The sequence below is a fragment of the Aspergillus tubingensis genome (assembly GCF_013340325.1).
Source record: "Aspergillus tubingensis WU-2223L DNA, scaffold_9, whole genome shotgun sequence".
NCBI classification, from domain to species: Eukaryota; Fungi; Ascomycota; class Eurotiomycetes; order Eurotiales; family Aspergillaceae; genus Aspergillus; species Aspergillus tubingensis.
Window position 1 is genome coordinate 2,423,212 of NW_023336283.1, and position 18,900 is coordinate 2,442,111.

Consider the following 18,900-nt stretch of genomic DNA (forward strand, 5'->3'; position numbering starts at 1 on the left):
CTTGTATTCCTATTGACAAATTGCATGGTGCAAAGTCTCGGAGAATGAATCCGAGTCTTTTGACTGTCTCTATCGCTGGGTCAGGGGGTGCTGGCGCAAGGGGGATCTGGAGTGGGAATGGAATGGAATGGAAGCCATTATGGCGGCCCGTACCATATTTGCATACTACTTTATTGAGTAGTGTGTTGGTGGTATGTTTAAAGTAAGGGGTATTTATTGGGTTCTATTGCATTTTACTGCAGCTATAGCGCTGTATATAACTGGATTACAATGGAAGATAGACTCCGAACCAAGTGCATGCTTTTGTGGTATACTGCAATAGATAGCATATCAGGGTAGTAACTACAAGCTCCGAAATCACATTCCCTCGTCCTCCCCGGCCAGCAGGGCCGCATAGTCGTCCGCAGAAGCAAATGTCGGCAGATGCTTGAGCTTGCGCCGCTTCTTCCGCTCAGACTGCTTGTCATCCTTCGGAGGCTCCTCAACCGCTGCGAGTTCCACGTCAGAGGGCAGTTCCTCGTCACTGTCAACGAAGGCCTCGTCGTCTGAAACGTCCATGTCGAATGCATCCTCGTCGTCGGATGGCTCTTCCTCCTTGGCGGCCTTGCCCTTCTTAGCCTTGGGCTTGGTGGCAGGCTGCTCCTCTTCGATGTCCTCCATCTCGTCGTCCGAGTCGAGGTTGAGTTCGACTTCGCTGTCACCGCCTTCTTCGTCTTCATCGTCAGACTTGTCGTAAGCGGATTCGAGGTCGTCCATGTCGAGATCGTCGTCGTCGCTGCCTGCTTCCAAATCGGGACGGGAATCAACCAACGCCTTCCAGATCTCGGACTCGGCGCCACTGAGTTCGGCATCCTCCTCGTCTTCGTCGGCCGCATCCTTGGCCTTCTTGGTCTTGTCCTTGTCTTGGCCCTTTCCAATGCGGTTGAAGTATTCGTGGAAGAAGACATCTTCCGCCGCAACTTCCTCTGACTTCTTCTTCCAGAAGGCCTCCGAGTTGAGAGGCAGCTGCTGGATCGACTTGCCGCCCGCGACCAACCGATCCTTGGCCTCGCTGCCTGCCAGAGGTTGCATGATGGATGAACCACGGGTGAGCGCAGACGCCTTGGGGGTCCGGTAGACGAAGCGGTCGAGGAAGTGGGACAACGTGTGCAATGTGAGATCGGGCTGTCCGGACATTGGCTTGTGGTCGAGCAGATGAGTCGCGTTCACTGACACGGACGGGTGGAAGTGAGACTGGTAAGGCAGCTATGATACCTTATTAGCGCGTGACAACATTTCATTAGCAGATTAAACTTACCAGTTCCCACAGACATGTCCGGTCGGCGTTGCTGTGGCCGGGATCTCTCTTGCGGGGGTCGTATTGAGTCGACGGCTTCTCCGGCTTCTGTGTGACCTCTGGCTGCTCCTGGGGCTCGTCATCCTCATCAGGAACATCGCGGAACACCTCCTCGTCATCACTGTCGTTCTCTTCCGGCTGATCGAACAAGGAAGCGAGATCGGGGAATGTCTTCTCCAATTCACGGATCAGGTAGAAGACACCACAGATGAAAGCGGGCTGATGCAACCCGAGAACCTGAACAATACGCTTCACGAACGCCTTCACACGGCGAGTGTTCAGGTCGTTCTTCAAGGCCTTGAACAAAAGGTTGAGGTAGAGTGACTGCTTAGAGGATGTAGTAACCCGAGGGTCGAGAAGAGACTCGTATAACGTGCGGTAGAAGCGATCAGCGCCAACCTGGTGAGTCGAGGTTATCTGCTGGATCAGCATGAGCGCCTGGATACTGGTGTTGAAGTTGGCGGAGTGTGTGATGCGGAAGAGAGTATCGATGTGCTTGGAGAGTCTAATGACGGATTAGTGATATATAGAAAGGAGGGATATGCGAAACGTACCGTTCACTATCTGAGCTGGTAAACGGGTAGGCTCGGTTGACACCAGTCAGAACTGCAGAGGTCAGTTTATCCCGCACCTCTTCAGTCTGAGCCAGACCCTTATCAGCGTCCTCCTTCCCCTTGTTCTTGTTGTGCTTGTTGCCATACTTCCCATTCTTCTTGCCCTTTGGCTCCTTGTTAGGCCTCAAGAGAGCAACAAAGATGGAGAAATAGATGTCGAGCAACTTCAGGGCAACGGTCTCCTCCTTGACACTCAAGACCGTCTGGTTCAGCGTGATAACTGCATAGTATTTGGCGTGCTGACTCTGACCAGGACGGAAAAGAACTTCCTCGACGGCGGCGATGATGGTGGGCTTCATCAGAGGGTGCGCCTGTTCAAGTTGCAACAAGAGGTAAGATGCCCGCGAAGCAATCTTCTTCGAAGTATCTCCCAATTTGTTGACCAACAGTCGCAAAAGGTTCGTTTCCTGCTCCGGCTTCTCCTTGAGCAATTCATAAACGTAACTGACAGCTCTGGAGCGAGAGAACTCAATCTCGTCATTACACCAGACTTCAAGGATCTTAAGGACTTCAAAGAACTGATCCTTCAAGAAGTGCTCGTACGCCCAGACAATCAAGTGGCTCTTCTGAAGCCCTCCAGGGAGAGGGTCTCCTTCGGACCACTTGCTGCCTGCGCCTTGCAACGCAGCAATAAGAGACGGCTGGTTGGCAAAAGCCCGGAGTCTCCTGTCGCTAGGAAGTAGTGTTCCCTGAGCGAACATATCCTTGAGCGATCTCAGGACTTCCACGGCCTGAGCACGACTGCGCTTCTTTCCAAGGGCAATGAGGTTTTCCATTGCCTTTGTGTTGTGAAGAGGCGATTCCTGTACAGCAAGAGTCAAGGCAGAGGTCTTATCACTAAGCGTACCAGTAGACATGATCGTGCTGTAGAACTTGTGGGATGAAGAGGCAGATGCTTGCTGCGCTTCCGCGTACATCTTGTTTTCCTTCTCGAGGAGGGAGACGGCGTAATCGTAGAACCGATCCACCACATGGCGAGGCAGAGACTTCGCTTGTGCTGTCGGTATAGAGGGCAGTTCCGTCATGTACCAATCGGATCTGGGTCGAACAGACTAATGGCTACATTAGAAGGATATATGTGGATTGGGCTGGTTATACTCACGAGTTTGGCGAACTCCTTGGGGAAGACAACTTCGGCGGTAGGTTCCTTGTTGGCTTTCTCTTTCTTGGCGGGTTCTTTGCTCTCCTTCGCGGCGGGAGCAGGAGCTGGCTCCTCATCCTCTGACGGTTCCTCCTCGTCATCCTTGACTTCTTCCTCGTCATCCTCTTCGCCATCATCCTCCTCGCTTGCTTCCTCCTCCTCGGCTTCCTCTTCCTCCACCTCGTCGTCCTCTAGGTCGTCAGGGACAACCTGACCGGCCGCTGCCAGAATACTCGACAGTTCCTTCCGGAGCGAAGCGTCGTCGGACTTGCCCTTGGACTTCTTCTCTGTAGCATCTTCAACTTCAGAGTCCGAGCCAACCCCGGCGATGAGATCCAAGTCTTCCTCAGTGCCTCCGAGGGCCAAAATCTCCTGCCGCAAAACATCGTCCTGGTTCTCCTTCGATGCCGGCTTCTTATCCTTCGAAACAACCTTGTCCTCCCTCGCGATCACCTCACCATTGCGGTCCCGCTTCTTGCCTTTGTTGTTCTTGTCGTTGTTGAACGCTTGCTTCGGCTGGGGCTTGGGTGCAGGTTCTTTCTTCTGTGGCGTATCACTGGGACCCGATTTTCCCTTGTTGTTCTTGGGCTTCTGCTTCGAGGCGCTCTGGTCCTTCAGTCGCTGTTCGATCTTCTGTCGCAAGCCGGCAAATGCACTTTCCTCTAGTTGTGGAAGGGCATCAGGACCGGAGGCGGAGTCGTTAACTGCGACACCACCGTCGGGGATGATATCGTTTGCTCCGGAGGAGCGCTTCCCCTTACTTTTGGCCATGACGGATAGTTGTACGGCCAAATGTAGACTTGATGATGGGGATTTGCATCTACTTTTTTTCTGCCGCCAAAAAATTGAGGAGAGCCGCCAGGCCGCCGGAGAAATGGCGGGCCGAGACCGATGGGTCGGCGCACGGACCATCCGAAGTTGTCGAGTTTCGCATGTTTGCGATCTATTTACTTGCGATTGATCTGGCTTGGTTATGGTGTCATCCATTGGTTTGGATGAACATTACTGCCAAGTACTGAGGGGCTGTCCTGATCGTCCGGCCTCATGATTTCCGGGTTTCGCCCGGTTCCGGGCCGTTATTCCGCAACATGTCGAGCATACTTTGGCATTGCTCGATTCCATAGAACATCAAAATGCGCCTTTCATGTAGATGCCCTAATTCACTTTAAACCCAGCAGTCCCACTGACTATTCTCTAGGTAGATGGGCGCAGTCGTGTGTCTAATTTCTGGATCCCGACGGGCGGTATTACCAAAAAGCCCGTCCAGGGTGAGAAAGGTATTGATTATGGCCATCCATCTCAATGTTGACCGCTTCTAATGTTGCTCAGAGGATGCCAATGACCTCTTGATCCGAGGTGGCTTTTTGCGACAGGTGAGTGTCATCCCCAATTTGATAGATATAGTTCTAACTCAAATCCAGGCTTACTCGGGAATATTCCATATGCTACCTCTGGGACTGCGTGTGCAAGATAAGCTGGAGCGTCTCATTGACAAGCATATGCGAACAGTCGGTATGTATACAATAGGCCCGCAGTTATAGAGTTCTTCCTTATCATGTGGATCACTGCAGGCGCATCTAAGGTGTCGTTATCATCTCTATCCGCCCAGGAACTTTGGGAGCAGTCTGGACGTCTCAAAGAGGGCTCGGAGGTATGGATTTCGCTGTGTAGTCATCGATTTTTGCTAATATCTGTCTCAGATCTTTCGCTTTCAGGATCGGAAAGAGTCCCGCTTTCTTCTTGCCCCAACTCATGAAGAAGAAATCACCACTCTGGTAGGACATCTTACCAAATCTTATAGAGATCTGCCTGTGCGGGTGTACCAAATATGTGAGTATATCATCCACAGCTGAGAACAACAGCTCACATCAACCTAGCAAGGAAATACCGAGATGAACAACGACCCAGACAGGGCTTACTTCGTGGGCGTGAATTCATCATGAAGGATCTCTACACTTTCGACTACAACGCTGAGAATGCCCTTAAGACGTACACGGCTGTTAAGAAGGCTTACACAGAGCTCTTTGATGAGCTCAAGATCCCCTATCTGGTTGCTGCGGCGGATTCTGGAAACATGGGCGGTAGCTTAAGTCACGAGTTCCACTTTGCTAGCAACAAGGGCGAGGACACGGTTATCAGCTGTTCCAGCTGCGATAGTGTCTACAATGAGGAGCTTGCCGACGGAAAGGCCCATAATATCGATGACCAGCAGGTCCAAGTCGGTCACGCATCCGGCTTTGACACCGGCGAAGTTTCCGGCGAATCAGCGAAAGCTGTTTCTGTTGGCCTGTGGATGGCGATATCACACGACAAAAACACACTGCTGCGCTGCTGGTATCCGCAGTATACCTTGAAGGACCCTAGTGAACCGCCAGCTGAAAGGGAAGTCAACTCCCATGCCGTCAAATCCATAGCCAAGGCAGCCGGCATAGACCTCGATATCAGTATTGAGAACCCCCTGGAACAATGGGCGACTCACATTCAGTCAGAGGAGGCTTCCAGCCAGCGGCCCCGAGTGTTGGATGTGTATGACTCATACGTACGGGCATACAAGCGCCCTCCCTTGACGGACACACTGGACGGGATCAACCGCGCGGTAGAGGATATTGACTTTTCAAAACTCGATCGCTTCCCAGGAACCAACAACTATCTCAACCTTGTACGGGTGCACGAAGGCGACCAGTGCTCGAAATGCGGCCAAGGTCTGACAAAGACCCACAAAGCCACCGAACTTGGTCACACGTTCCACCTTGGCACGCGATACAGCGATGTCCTCCAGGCTTCTGTGGTGGTTGACCGCGCTCACCTCGACGCAGGCGACCGTTCATTGTCTCAAAAAGACCAGTTGGTCCCAATGCAAATGGGCTGTCACGGTATCGGAGTATCGCGCATGATCAGCGCGGTAGCAGACAACCTGGCGGATTCCAAGGGACTCAACTGGCCCCGGGCGATCGCTCCCTACGAAGTCATCGTCGTCCCTGCTAAGGGATTGGAAGAGGAAGCCGAGAAAATCTACGACGCGCTCACCTCAGAGACCACCACTGCCTTGGACGTCATCCTGGACGACCGCGATAAGCAGATGGGCTGGAAGCTGGGCGACGCAGATCTTATCGGGTACCCTGTTATTGTGGTCGTAGGCAAAGGCTGGAAAAAGCAGCGCACCCTGGAAGTGCAGTGTCGGCGACTTGAAGTACGTGAGGATGTTGCCTTGGAGGCTCTGCCGGAGTTTGTGGGTTCTTTGCTTGAAAAGCTGTAGGGAACTTCACTCACTCGGGCTGTGTTACGGGCAGGCAATGCAAGCTGCGCCACACTATCACATTGGTAGAATCACTGTACACTATCACTCTTAATTACTACTAGGTAAATTCCGTTAATATATACCCCTCCATTCCGTTAATTAAGCACCCGCCACTTTGCATCAGCCTAGTCTGTTAATCCCGCCTTGCAGTAGTCACTTTCAATATTGGTGAATCTATTCACACAGTATAAAAATTAGACAAGTAGACTCGATCTCGCTGCAGTATTGCAGCCTACGCTCATCTCTCATCACCTGAACATTACCACTACTAAAACAAACTCATTCCGGTCCCATTCATTCCACATGTTCAAACGCTTGCCATTCCGACCCGAACCAAACCATCAGAAAATGACCACCCACACAAATGCCCGCGTCGGTGTCGCCGTCTTCATCTTCAACGGTCACAACGAATTTATTATCGGTCAGAGAAAAGGCAGTCACGGTGCTGGTATGTACCTACCATCTTGATCACTATAATGATTACCACGAGAACATCATCGTCTAAATCAATATAAATTGGCCGCTACTACAAATTTCTACAACATACTGATATACTTCCTCATTCAGGAACCTGGGCCCTCCCAGGCGGACATCTCGAACTCAACGAGTCATTCGAGACATGCACAGAGCGCGAAATCCTCGAAGAGACAAATCTCAAGGTCCAAGACATCCGTTTCTTGACTGTCACTAACGATATCATGAAAGCCGAGGGAAAGCACTACATTACTGTGGTAATGGGGTGTAAGCTTTGTGATGTTGATGCGCAGCCTGAGGTTAGCTTCTTCCTCTGCCATTTTCTTCCTTTTTCATTATTTCAAGTCATATATACGTGCTTGATATTATTACAAATATCTTGTGGTTCTATGGATTTTTTTCTCCCATATTCTCTGTCTCCCATACAGAAAGACATACTAACAACCACCAGCTCATGGAACCCAACAAATGCAGCGGATGGGAATGGACAACCTGGGAACAGCTACGAATGGATTATTATGCTGGAAAGGGTCGTCCTTGGGTTGAGAGAAACTCTCGGAAGTTAACACCAGCAGCTGCCTACGATGAGGCTGTCTTTTCTGAAAAAGGAGAGATTATTCCTGAGAGTGATTCGATGGAGGTGGATGAAAGTACCGAGATTATTTATCCTCCCACTCGACAGCTCTTTCTTCCTCTGGTGAATCTGTTTGAGCAGAGGGGTGGCTTTGATCCTGTTGCGGATTATTGGATTGCAGATTAGGGGAATTGGGTGTGGTTTCTGTCTCCCTCTTTTTGGATGTTGAGGAGTGGTGATGTCTAGTGATGTGCTGGTGCACGGTTTATTGCGACAGGAATAAAAGAAATTGTGCTTTGTTCGAGTGTAATTTGGCGGGCTTGATGAGTAGTAGTTTCAAAGGGATGTTCCGATACTCTGAATATTAATGCTCATGACAATGGTGGTGACAGTGCCTCAAACATCATTTCTTTGAATGACCCGTCCTTGATGAGTGGCATGTTATCAACCTTGATTTCTCCACAATGAAAAACGTTCCTTCCTTTCGAAGAGGCAATGCAGTCCAATACTTTTTTTCAGCTTGTCTTCTCACATTTACCAGAAATGCTGGACATACCAAGGATATATTCACAATACTGGAAATTTCCTGTACAAGTTGAGAACAGGAAAGAATAAGTTCAAGCCTTTAATGTAGAACTATGCAGCATCGAAAACTGCCGCTTTGGCTTGCATATCTCGAATCTCGAGATATGAGGTTATTGAGTAAGTGCAATAACGGATATCAGCATCAAACCCCATTACTCAATGGCATTTTCCCTAACAAGCAGGGTACCTCACATGTCCTCTTTATAAAGACCAGAAAGCCCCCTCTTCTTTTCTTGTCTCTGAAATAAAGTTATATATTTAAGTTCATACAACTCGGACGTCATCGGCCTAATGGCTCTCGCCATTTTGTTGAAGATATATCCCATAAGCCTGGGCAGATTCCGTATCATCTATATGACCTACCTGGATCTACGAAAATAGACTCATTACCAAATCCGAACACAAACCAAGAGGTGAAACAGTCTGGGATATACCTGTAAGTATTATACAGGGCATTTCTACCCACCTCTTTACGACTATCACGATACTCCCCTGCTGGAATTATAAAACCCATACCCAACTTCCCAACCAAATGTACAAAACAAGCCCACTTTCGAAAACGAACAGCAACACACAACCCTTCAACATGGGAATCGAACTGACCTCACCCGAAGGCAGCCGTCCTGCATCACCCGTCTTCGAATGTACACTTACTTCAAAGGCAGAAGCGAGCCTCGCCGAGAATTGTCTCACATATAAGATCTCACAACTTTTCCGTGACGCCCATGGAGCCGTGTACAGCTTAGTGGTTTACGACAAGTTCGGTGTGAGAAAGTTGACTCTTGAGAAAGTCCGACGGTTTGGAGTTGTTGAGCGTCAGCTGAATTACTATCTGGAGAAGTATCCAATCGAAGATGCTGGTGAGTACATTCAATTTCACGAGTCTTTGATCGCCTCATACATATCCCAAGCTTTTAACTGACTCTCTTGTAATTCTAGACGACCTCGTGGTAATGCGAAATGACTTGCAAATCATAGCCTTATCTTATGACCCGTGATGATTTGACTTCGCACTGAAATTGCAGAGTCAAGCTGTCGTTCGTGATGTACTATTTATACTTATCTTCACGAAGCTTTTGTCTAACGGTGGGATGACCGTCGGTTGTGTTGCTGATTACTAGATATACTGTGCTGCCTATGGCCCTGATTATCTATACAAACTGTTGGATATAGAGAAGAGATATACGCACAAAATATAAATACACTCGTTGCTTGGTGCAGAACAATTTGCGACTGCCATTTGTAGAGCTACCTAGTAAACATTCTATACCATCAGTATCACATAGGATAAAGTCTCTAAGCCCGACCAACAGCATACACAACTCAACAATGTAAAGCTCATACACTATAATATCTCTATAGCACCTCCATCATAAAACAAATAATATAATACTGCAATAAAGCAACCACATAACCCTCCTTTACACTCCAACAGTTAACCAACAAATATAGGGCTGCACCAACCACCCGCTGACTAACCCACCCAGCACAACCCACCACTTATGCACCCTATGCACTTCCATCCCCACCATACACTCGACTTGAGACCGCGGGCCACCCTCAAAGCTCAAAGCCAGCATCACCACCACCACTACCACTACCATACAACCCAGTAAGTAAGTACAGCACAAACCCACCCACAACCTTCCCCCCTCAAACCCCAACACCACACCCCCAAACCCAACTATCTAACCACCATCTCCCAGATCCAAACCAAAAAAAAAGCCCCAAAATGCCACCCCCCAACACCCCCGCATCATCCGACTCCCCCCCTCCGGGCTCAGGTACATCCTTCCTCCCCCTCTAATAAACCCACCACCCACACCCCCCTAACAACTCACACTCCAGTAAACATCAACTCCCTCTCCGTGCCCCAACTCCGCGCGCTCCAAACCCGCCTATCCTCCGAACTCGAACACCTGACGACCTCGCACGCGAAGCTGCGCGCCGCACAACTCAAATTCAAAGATTGCGTGCGCTCCATCAACGAAGGTGTAATTGGGTCTCAGAAGAAGGGCACCGATGGAAAGGAGGATATCCTGGTGCCGTTGACGAGTTCGTTGTATGTGAAGGGGAAGTTGGCGGATCGGGAGAAGGTGCTTGTTGATGTTGGGACGGGGTTTTATGTTGAGAAGGTGAGATACAGATACCCCTTTGTTTTGTTTAAAGTGTCTAGGTGGTTGTTGTTTGGGAGGAGTTGTGAAGCTAATGAATGTGGTGGTAGACTGCTGCCAAAGCTATCGAGTTCTACGAAAATAAGGTCAAGGAGCTGGAGACGAATCTTACCGAGTTGGAGAAGATTGTGCAGACGAAGAGTCAGCAGCAGAGGTTGTTTGAGGATGGTAAGCCATGTTTTTCTCTTCTTTCGATTGAGTGCATTTGGGTTTGGTTCGTGCTATACTAATGATTGCTTCTAGCTTTGAGACAGAAGTTGCTGGCTGAGGGTGCTGGATCTGCTGCTACTGCGTCTGCGGGTGCCGGTTGAGTAGATCTGGACTTATAGCATAGGAGATTGCGTGGCCTTGGGATGGAGGTATAGTCGGAATGAACTACGACTGGAACTGTTACACCCTAGTAAGGACGCATTGGAACAGACCTGTCCGATGTCACCCAAGCCGCGGGTTGCAAGAGACAGGTCCGCTACGAGCACGCCAGCTCCATTGAAGGAACTCCACTGTCACCTGCAATTCAGAAGGACATAGACTTGGCTGACATTCTGGAGGTGGTAATATCAAAAACTGGCAATTTGGAGCTAAGATATATCAATGCACAACACAATACCATATTAACGAACCCCTCCGCCTCCATCTGCCCTTATCTCCCCCCACGCCGCCGTAGTCCTGCGTGTTGTCGACACGCCAAGGAAGTCTCGGTCTGACGCCACCTCGGACCTTGTCGCCTCAATGAGACTAGAACAAGGTTCCGAGGTCTGCATTGAGCAGTCCAGCCAGATCGGTCATGCCCATGACCGGCGACGAGTCGCTCGATCGGCCCTGAACCGTCGTGGGCTTGACGCTCATGGCAGAATTGGCCCCAAGCCGAGACTTCTCTTCAGAAGAGGTTGCGGTGGTCCGTACAGGACCCATTAGTCCCGCAACCTGCTTCACCGTGTCGACAAACGCCCAGAAACCTTGGCTTTTCTCCGAATTGTCCCCTGCCCCTCTTGCCGGGAAAAAGCTCTCCAGACTTGAGTCATACTGAGCAGCATGCCCAATAGCCAAATTGGCATGTTCACCCAAGAGATTGTCCCAGTGAGGGTCGAACAATGATGCGCCCCAGGAAGTGTTAGGCTCCGTGGTGAAAGGACCCGCATAACTGGCCGGCAGCTTGTTGGACAACGCTGACGCATTTGCACGGCTATACTCATCGTAGCGAGCAATCTCTAGGGTATAGTTGGTGCCTTTGATTTTGTACCGAATGGCGGACTTCTCGATAAATCTAGCCACCGGCGCGGATTGGGAGAATTCGACCTTTCTCTCAGGCTTGGCCGAGATATCGTGCATCGTAGCGGTACTTCTGAACTTGATGGCACCTGCAAAATCTCTCAATGCAGCGTCAATCGAACTGGCCTGGTAGAATTCCAGAGACTTCAACTCGAGCTGCCAGTCAGACTTTTCGAAGTCAACGACGGCTACCTGTAGGGGTGGGCGTTTGTCGCTAGATTGGCCGTCCTGACGGGGTTTAAGCCACCTTCGCTGGGTGGTCTCGTATTCTGATGCACCGGGGCTCCTGGCGAACTCTGCCTCCAGTCGAAGCATGGAGTTGCTTTGGCCTAGGAATTCGAAATTCACTGAAAATGCAGGCTCGGCGCTGCTCAGCGATTGTGCCGTGCTGAGATATGGCTGAAGCAGATGGGTAGCCCGGTAACATCTGGCAAGAAGTTCGTCTTTATGGACCTTGAGGCTGTAGGGATGACGAATGATCAGTGACATCGCCACAAACACAACGGAGGGGAGCTTACCCTGGTATCAAGCGTCCCTTAGTCTGCTCGTGCAGTATCATCTCTCTGAACTCTTCCAGAACATAGTATGGTTTGTCGTCCGCCGGAATGCGGTACTGGTCGAGTACAAACGAGCCGAGATTGACCCGCATACGCAAGTGCCCACGAACAACGACCACGCCCTTCAGACATCTCTCGACCATGCTCAGAAGCCGGGCATTATTCTTTGATTGGATCAGACTCGCTCGATCGGGCCACTGTTGCGCCTCTGAGCCCTGGAGTGGGGTCCCACGGAGTAATGGCTTCGCTAGGCGGGCGTCCTTCTTCACGACAATCTTACTTTTCATGGCAGTCGGAGGTTCGACGAGGTAGAGTTTGCCTTTCACAACATAGTTGGCAACAACCTCAGTCCACTTTGTTCTGAGGCGTCGGACGATCTGTCTCATGGCTTCATCGTTGTGCCCCATAGCACAGATATGATTGGGGAGATCTTTTGGAACAAAGACATGACAATTGAACTTGACCCGTATGTGATCGAGGGCCTCGAGCTGCGGACCCAGGGAGTCCGTAATAGAAGGTCCTTCCTTGGGCCATAAGAAGAGCATCTACAAGGGAGTGTCAGTCAGGCGGTCGAAGAGGTATGTAAACGGGTGAGCCTATTTTACTCACAAGGTCCGAAAACTCGGAAGAGGGATCGGGTTGCTTTTGCAGTATCTGGAGCCTGGCATTGTATCTCTCCTTCAACTCCACACGAGCTTCTTTGCTGACTGAATGTGCCATGATCTTCTCCCATCCCACCTTCTTCTTTCCCGCGTTGCTGCACTTCGCAACGATAGTGAGAATGATATCTTTTGCAGCTGCAACCTGAAACGGCTCGCCCCATAGGTAGATGGTCTATCTCCGTTAGTGTGCGCCTTGGTGGAGGCAAAGGAGCTTACATTGTCGTTATAGAAGGGAGGCTTTATGAAGGCACCTGTACGTCGGCTAATCTCTTCAAAGACCTCATAGCGGCCATGCGCCCCCGGTGGCTTCCTGATCGAGCCAGTCAATCTTGCAATGCCAAAAAATCTGTCCCAGCTTTAGTACCTTTTGAAATAATAATGTAAAAGGCATATGTATACTCATTTTTGAAGGTACCGAAAGGCGCGGGTAATTTGACGAGGCCTGTAGTTTTATGAGCGACCTTTGAATCACATCGCAGCATCTGATCTTACCCGTAGGCTCCAGCTTGCCTCTCCACTTAGATTTCGCAGGTGAGTCTCCAAAAAGGTTTGCCTTAGGAGATACCCCGTTTGAGCGTCCAATCCGTCCGCGATACCCTCCACGGCCTCGTGCTGGTCGTGGGACAACTGCGGGGCGCACCGGCGTGCTGAGAGTGCCTTTATTGGCAGGTGCAGCTGGGGGCTGCTTGGGAAACTCATCCGGAGTGGGTTTGGGAGCGTCTGGTATAGATTGATTAGTTCCGGTCTTTACTGTTGCTTGGGATAGATAGTAACCTTGCTTTCCGTAGCCCGGAAGCGTCCATTCTGGGACACACAGAGGTCAGTTATACGCAACTAAGGAATAAGTAACCAACAAGGACAAAGACAGTATCTACCCTGGGCTCCTGAGGACTCGAAGCTATTTGCAGTTAGCCAGTGTCTGTCACAATAGATTCTGGGACTTACTCGACGCGTGTCTTGTTTGCAGCCATTGTGAACCGCGTGAACTTATTTATCAACGCTAGACTTGAAGATCACAGAAGGATCTAAACTGCAGTTAACACAGCGCTGGTGAGGATTCGGAAAAGTTGATCGAGAGAATGGGGAAATGACGGGATTTATGAGAGGGAGTGGTAGTGACGGTAGAGTTGATGGTGAAGGGACAGTGCGAGGACGGTGAAAGCGAAAGAGAGACTGGAGTGAAAACGGTGGGATGGTTAAGTTTACCGAGAAACACTTACTGGCTGGCAGGAAGAACCCGGTGAATCCTCCCAAGAATCCGTTTTGCATTAGAGACAAATCTACAAGCAAACCACGAGGATCAAATTCCTGGAGCAGCTTCTTACTGGGAAGGAGCAGGTCAAGTGAAGGCAGTTTAGGTAATATTGCTTCATTCTCTACGGCAAGAGCCACGTACGAGACCTGTGAAGCTGTGTGAAATGATTAACAGCAGCAGGAGTCAAGTGTGAAAGAGTGGAAAGAGAAGCTGGGGCTTTTAAATATGGTTCAGTTCTTAATGAAGAAGTAGCAAACAAAATGAAGCAAAAAGTACTAAATTATGGGCATTAGTCATGGATTGCAACCATATTGTATTACAAACTTGAAAGCTTCTGTTGTAAAACCAGACATTACTAGGAGTACTTAGTAGTAGTTAGTAGATAAAGTAGTACTGGAGTGATGGTTTGTATGGCGTTTGCTATACGGGCACATTCGAAGTATACGGGAGGCAATACCTGCTGTCATTGGCCAGAAGCGGCTGCGCGTTGCCCAAAGTGGACAACGCGCAGCCGGCGCGCCTTTCCCTTTTCTGTCTTTTCCGTCGCCGGTCCAACAAACTAATCAATCGATTATCATCCATCATCCCATCAATCGCTCCAATCACTTTTGTACGGCCATCGCTGCCCCTTCCATCCTTCTTCACTGGTCTCTGCAGGACAATGGCTTCTGACTCTGCCGATGAGGCAGACAAGTCGCGGTCCCGCAAGTCTAGTGTCCGCAAGCGTGCTCAGCTATGGATGACCAAGGGAGGTCTTGTCCGTGACGACTCCGACGACGAACTCGGCGAAGAAGACCACCCCTGGGAATGGATCTATGACCACAACGATGAGAACAACAATCATAGCGAACAGGCGACTGCAGAGGATACCCCAAAATCGAGCCGGAGACGCACCCCTCGCCCCAATGCCAAACGCCGCCGGACTATTGTCGGAGCTCGGATGGGCTCGTTCGAATGCGCCTTGGGCCAGGTGGTGCTTTTGAAATCCCCAGAACCAGGCAAAGATTGGATTGGCATTATAACGGAATTCCTGGAACAGGAGGACCCAGATGCTGAGGACGAGGTCATCAAATCGGCAAACATCATGTGGTTTGCTTCCCCGGATGAATTCATGTCAACCCGGAACAAGCGACGAACCGACGCTTTGCCCAACGAGCAATACCTGACTGCCGATTTCAACGTCAATCCTCTTACGTCGATCAATGGCAAAGCTACGGTGATGTCCAAGGATGCATTCTACGCCAAGTACCCAGACGGTGTTCCTCCGAAGGGAAAAGAAGAACTCGCGGAGTTCAACAAGTGCATTGTTGTTCGGAGAGGAGTGAACCAGCTGCAAGGACGTTATACGGAAGAGTTTGTCTGGGAGGATGTGTACCGTGAGGATAGGGTTTTCGATCTCATTAACTTGATCAAGGATGGGTTGAAAGCAGCCAAAAAGCGCAAGCAAGTCGACGAGGATGTGAGTGAGTTCCTGATCGTGGTGGATTCACGATGCTAACGTCTATTGAAGTATGACGAGAAGAAGGATATCACCAAGGAAGAGGATGAATTCGTTCCCACCACACCTAGGAAGAGACAGAAAGTGGCTACAAACGCTACTCCCCAGTCGCGGCGTCAAAAGACCTTTACCACCCCAGCTCATAAGAGGTAGGCAGACAAGCCTTTCCAAGCAAACATTGATTAACATATCCCACAGAATCGTCGTCAAAAAGCCCCTCGAGTTCACACCTCTTGGTACTCGTATTCTTTCACCCACTCATTTCGCCTCCCCGTACCGCCAGGCGCGCACGTTGCTGCACGTTTCCACTGTGCCTACATCGCTCCCATGCCGAAAGACAGAATTCGAAACAGTCTATAGTCATCTCAGTGCCGCGATCATGGAAGGGACAGGAGCCTGTATCTACATTTCAGGGACGCCGGGTACTGGAAAGACAGCAACGGTTCGCGAAGTCGTTGCGCAGTTGAATTCGGCCGTGTTGGCAGAAGAGATGGACGATTTCATCTTCGTTGAGATCAACGGCATGAAGGTCACCGATCCCCACCAATCTTACTCAATGCTCTGGGAAGCGCTCAAGGGTGACAGAGTATCGCCTTCACATGCCCTCGACCTTCTTGAGCGGGAGTTCTCACATCCATCCCCACGACGAGTGTCTTGCGTCGTTCTTATGGACGAGCTCGATCAGCTTGTCACAAAAAATCAGTCCGTGATGTACAACTTCTTCAACTGGCCTGCACTTCGTCACTCTCGTCTTATTGTCTTGGCTGTCGCAAACACCATGGATCTTCCGGAACGTACACTCAGCAACAAGATTTCCAGTCGTCTAGGTCTCACCCGTATTACCTTTCCAGGATACAAGCACACAGATCTGATGGAAATCATCAGCACCCGCTTAGCCAACGTACCAGGAAACATCGTTGACGCAGATGCCATTCAATTCGCCAGTCGCAAGGTCGCCGCCGTTAGTGGTGACGCCCGACGTGCCTTGGACATCTGTCGACGCGCCGTCGAAATTGCCGAACAGGCTAGCGAAGCAGCAGCCCAGGACCCAGACACAGACAAACCCGACGCAGACGACACCGAATCCCTACCCCCAACACCCAGCAAGACCCCAGCCCGCAGAGAAAGATCTCTCAAACAATCCGCCCAGTCCTCCCCTCAAAAGAAACCCCCTGCCAAACCACAAACAGTCGGCCGTGTCACCATCGCCACAATCAAACAGGCCATCCACGAAGCCACATCAACCCCTCTCCAACAGTCCCTGCGCTGTCTCCCCCTCGCCGCTAAGCTCTTCCTCGCCGCCATGCTAGCCCGCGTCCGACGCACCGGTATCTCCGAATCAGCATTCGGCGACGTTATCGACGAAGCCAAACGAATCGCCGACGCGGCCGTGGTCGTGGCCGGAGCAGCAGGCGCCGGCATCAAAGAGTTCCTATTAGCCGGAGGGACCGGCGCTCGCGTACAAGCTTTGGGTTACGCTGCGATGGAACTGACCAACTCGGGGGTTCTTGCCCTGGAGTACGGAGCCGGTGCCAAGGGACCGCTAGGTAGCGCTGCTATACCGCATCGCGGCGATCGCAGCGGAAAGGTACGACTACGTATCGCTGCAGAGGATGTCAAAATCGCTTTCCGCGAGGATGACGAAGCCAAGGGGCTTGGGTTGGGCTTGGATCAGTGATTTACCACTCACTATATTCGGGACAATTTAGATGATAGATACTGTATAAGAACAATGATACCCATATGTTTTATTAATTAATGAAACAATACAAATACGAAATGAAACTATACTAAGACACCATCTAACTTCTACAACTTACAACTATTAGAACAGACACTTCCAATCTAAGCAATTATATGATACATTCCTCTTATGAGCCCTTCCCAGGGAACCAAGCTGACATCCCAAATAATTAACGCTAAACTCCTAAGTGCATACACAGCATGACATAACATCAAAGCTAGAAAACTAATCCCCCCTTAAAGTAGCTCCCCCCACACACCAAGATAAACAAACTGAAAAAAAAAAAAAAGACATCGGGGTATTGATGATAATGAGCAGAAGCACACCACAAGCCACACTAACAAACTAATACCTCTGTCTCCCCAGAGTCGGGGCCCAAGTAACAGGGTGAGATTCCTCCGTGGCCTCATCATCCGGCTTCCAGATCTTGATAGTCTTATCAGCCTCACCAGTAATAAGACGCAGACCAGTACGATCAAACGTCGAAGCCATAATACCCGCCTCGGCTTCCAGCGAACCCGGCTGAGCAACAGCATCGATGCTCTGGAACTGGTACCCAGTCTTCCAATCCCAGAAGCACATGGAGCCGTTATCACCGCCGGAGAACATGACGTTGTCTTCGTTGACGGAAAGGGTGTTAATGATGGCGTTTTGACCATCGAAGTTCTGCATGAAGTCGCCCTCCGGGCACTTCCATTGCTTGATGGAGCCGGTGCTAGCGGAGGCGAAGGTGAATTCGCGGGGGTGGGTGGCCAGAGCGCGCACGCCCTTCTTGTGGTGCGTGAGCACGCCCATGGATTTACCGGCTGCGAGATCCCACAGGCGGACGGTGGCGTCGAGGGAGCCCGAGATGATCTGCGGGTCGGCTTCCTGGCACTTGACGTCGGCGACGGTGCCCTTGTGGCCGGCGAGGACGTGGACGTTGGCGCGGGTGCGCATGTCCCAGACGCGGGCTACGCCGTCGCGACCACCTGTGACGAGGAGGTCCAGACGGGGGTGCAGGTCGAGGGTGTAGACGCCGCTGAGATGGCCGTGGTAGTGGCGGATGACTTTGTTGGTTTCGAGATCCCAGCACTTGACCATTTTGTCTTCACCGCAGGAGAAGAGGTAGGGATGTCGGGGGGATACGGCCAGGCCGCGGACGGTGGAAATGTGACCCGTGAGAGTGAGACGGAGGGCACCTGTAGCCAGGTTCCAGATCTTGATGGTTCGGTCGCCGGCACCACTAGCAAACCATTCGTTGTTGGGCTCGACGGCCAAACTGCGCACCCAACCCAAGTGGCCGGAGATGACCCGCATGAGCTTCCATGGCGCGTGCCAGTCGGGTCGTTGCTGTTTCGTCGCCGAGGGACGTTGGATGAGACTCTTGGGAGCGTTTTCACCGCCGACGCCGCCGGCTGCTGGGCCGGGGGCCTTCTTGACGAGGGCCATGGACGCGCCGCTGCCGTCCACGGCGGCTTGGGACTGTGGTTGGATCTTGGGACGTTTGGCGCGTCCAGCGGCCACGGCTTTGGCTTGCTTTTCGGCCAGCGCTGGGGGGAGTTCCTTCACATCTTCGTATTCTGCTTTGCGCCGGTAGGACGTGGCGATGGAGCCATTGGCGACGGAAGGGGTGACCATTAGGTAGTCGGAGCCGAAGAGCTCGGCCGTCCGCTTGGCGGAGAGGCGCACTGCCTCGTCTGGGGTGGTGGAGGGAACGACGTCCATTGTGGTGGATTG

At 51.1% G+C, this 18,900-nt stretch overlaps 8 protein-coding genes across 8 annotated transcripts; 5 read left to right on the forward strand and 3 right to left on the reverse strand.

Annotated features, from left to right (window-relative positions):
* Positions 1–357: 357 nt before the first annotated feature.
* AtWU_08877 (RNA-binding ribosome biosynthesis protein MAK21) lies at positions 358–3,862 on the reverse strand (the record flags this gene model as incomplete). Its single annotated transcript, XM_035503985.1, has 4 exons — positions 358–1,245; positions 1,298–1,841; positions 1,891–3,002; positions 3,053–3,862. The coding sequence occupies 4 exons, from the start codon at positions 3,860–3,862 to the stop codon at positions 358–360; spliced, it is 3,354 nt and encodes a 1,117-aa protein (XP_035359878.1).
* A 273-nt stretch (positions 3,863–4,135) lies between these two features.
* On the forward strand, positions 4,136–6,347 carry AtWU_08878 (putative proline--tRNA ligase AIM10; the record flags this gene model as incomplete). Its single annotated transcript, XM_035503986.1, has 7 exons — positions 4,136–4,237; positions 4,290–4,368; positions 4,421–4,464; positions 4,513–4,603; positions 4,663–4,742; positions 4,792–4,921; positions 4,969–6,347. 7 exons carry the CDS (start codon positions 4,136–4,138, stop codon positions 6,345–6,347), a joined length of 1,905 nt encoding a protein of 634 aa, XP_035359879.1.
* Positions 6,348–6,737: 390 nt separating this feature from the next.
* On the forward strand, positions 6,738–7,623 carry AtWU_08879 (nucleotide triphosphate diphosphatase NUDT15; the record flags this gene model as incomplete). Its single annotated transcript, XM_035503987.1, has 3 exons — positions 6,738–6,837; positions 6,957–7,162; positions 7,315–7,623. The coding sequence occupies 3 exons, from the start codon at positions 6,738–6,740 to the stop codon at positions 7,621–7,623; spliced, it is 615 nt and encodes a 204-aa protein (XP_035359880.1).
* A 985-nt stretch (positions 7,624–8,608) lies between these two features.
* Positions 8,609–9,020, forward strand: AtWU_08880 (prefoldin subunit 5; the record flags this gene model as incomplete). The annotated part of the gene is made up of 2 exons (XM_035503988.1): positions 8,609–8,882; positions 8,962–9,020. The coding sequence occupies 2 exons, from the start codon at positions 8,609–8,611 to the stop codon at positions 9,018–9,020; spliced, it is 333 nt and encodes a 110-aa protein (XP_035359881.1).
* Positions 9,021–9,754: 734 nt separating this feature from the next.
* On the forward strand, positions 9,755–10,507 carry AtWU_08881 (prefoldin subunit 5; the record flags this gene model as incomplete). The annotated part of the gene is made up of 4 exons (XM_035503989.1): positions 9,755–9,806; positions 9,871–10,157; positions 10,247–10,364; positions 10,440–10,507. The coding sequence occupies 4 exons, from the start codon at positions 9,755–9,757 to the stop codon at positions 10,505–10,507; spliced, it is 525 nt and encodes a 174-aa protein (XP_035359882.1).
* A 424-nt stretch (positions 10,508–10,931) lies between these two features.
* AtWU_08882 (uncharacterized protein) lies at positions 10,932–13,655 on the reverse strand (the record flags this gene model as incomplete). The annotated part of the gene is made up of 9 exons (XM_035503990.1): positions 10,932–11,925; positions 11,984–12,567; positions 12,632–12,856; positions 12,901–13,030; positions 13,084–13,126; positions 13,177–13,404; positions 13,459–13,488; positions 13,560–13,582; positions 13,630–13,655. 9 exons carry the CDS (start codon positions 13,653–13,655, stop codon positions 10,932–10,934), a joined length of 2,283 nt encoding a protein of 760 aa, XP_035359883.1.
* Positions 13,656–14,600: 945 nt separating this feature from the next.
* Positions 14,601–17,115, forward strand: AtWU_08883 (origin recognition complex subunit 1; the record flags this gene model as incomplete). The annotated part of the gene is made up of 3 exons (XM_035503991.1): positions 14,601–15,398; positions 15,450–15,586; positions 15,636–17,115. The coding sequence occupies 3 exons, from the start codon at positions 14,601–14,603 to the stop codon at positions 17,113–17,115; spliced, it is 2,415 nt and encodes an 804-aa protein (XP_035359884.1).
* Positions 17,116–17,526: 411 nt separating this feature from the next.
* AtWU_08884 (WD40 repeat domain-containing protein) lies at positions 17,527–18,888 on the reverse strand (the record flags this gene model as incomplete). The annotated part of the gene is made up of 1 exon (XM_035503992.1): positions 17,527–18,888. One exon carries the CDS (start codon positions 18,886–18,888, stop codon positions 17,527–17,529), a length of 1,362 nt encoding a protein of 453 aa, XP_035359885.1.
* Between the last annotated feature and the right edge of the window lie 12 nt (positions 18,889–18,900).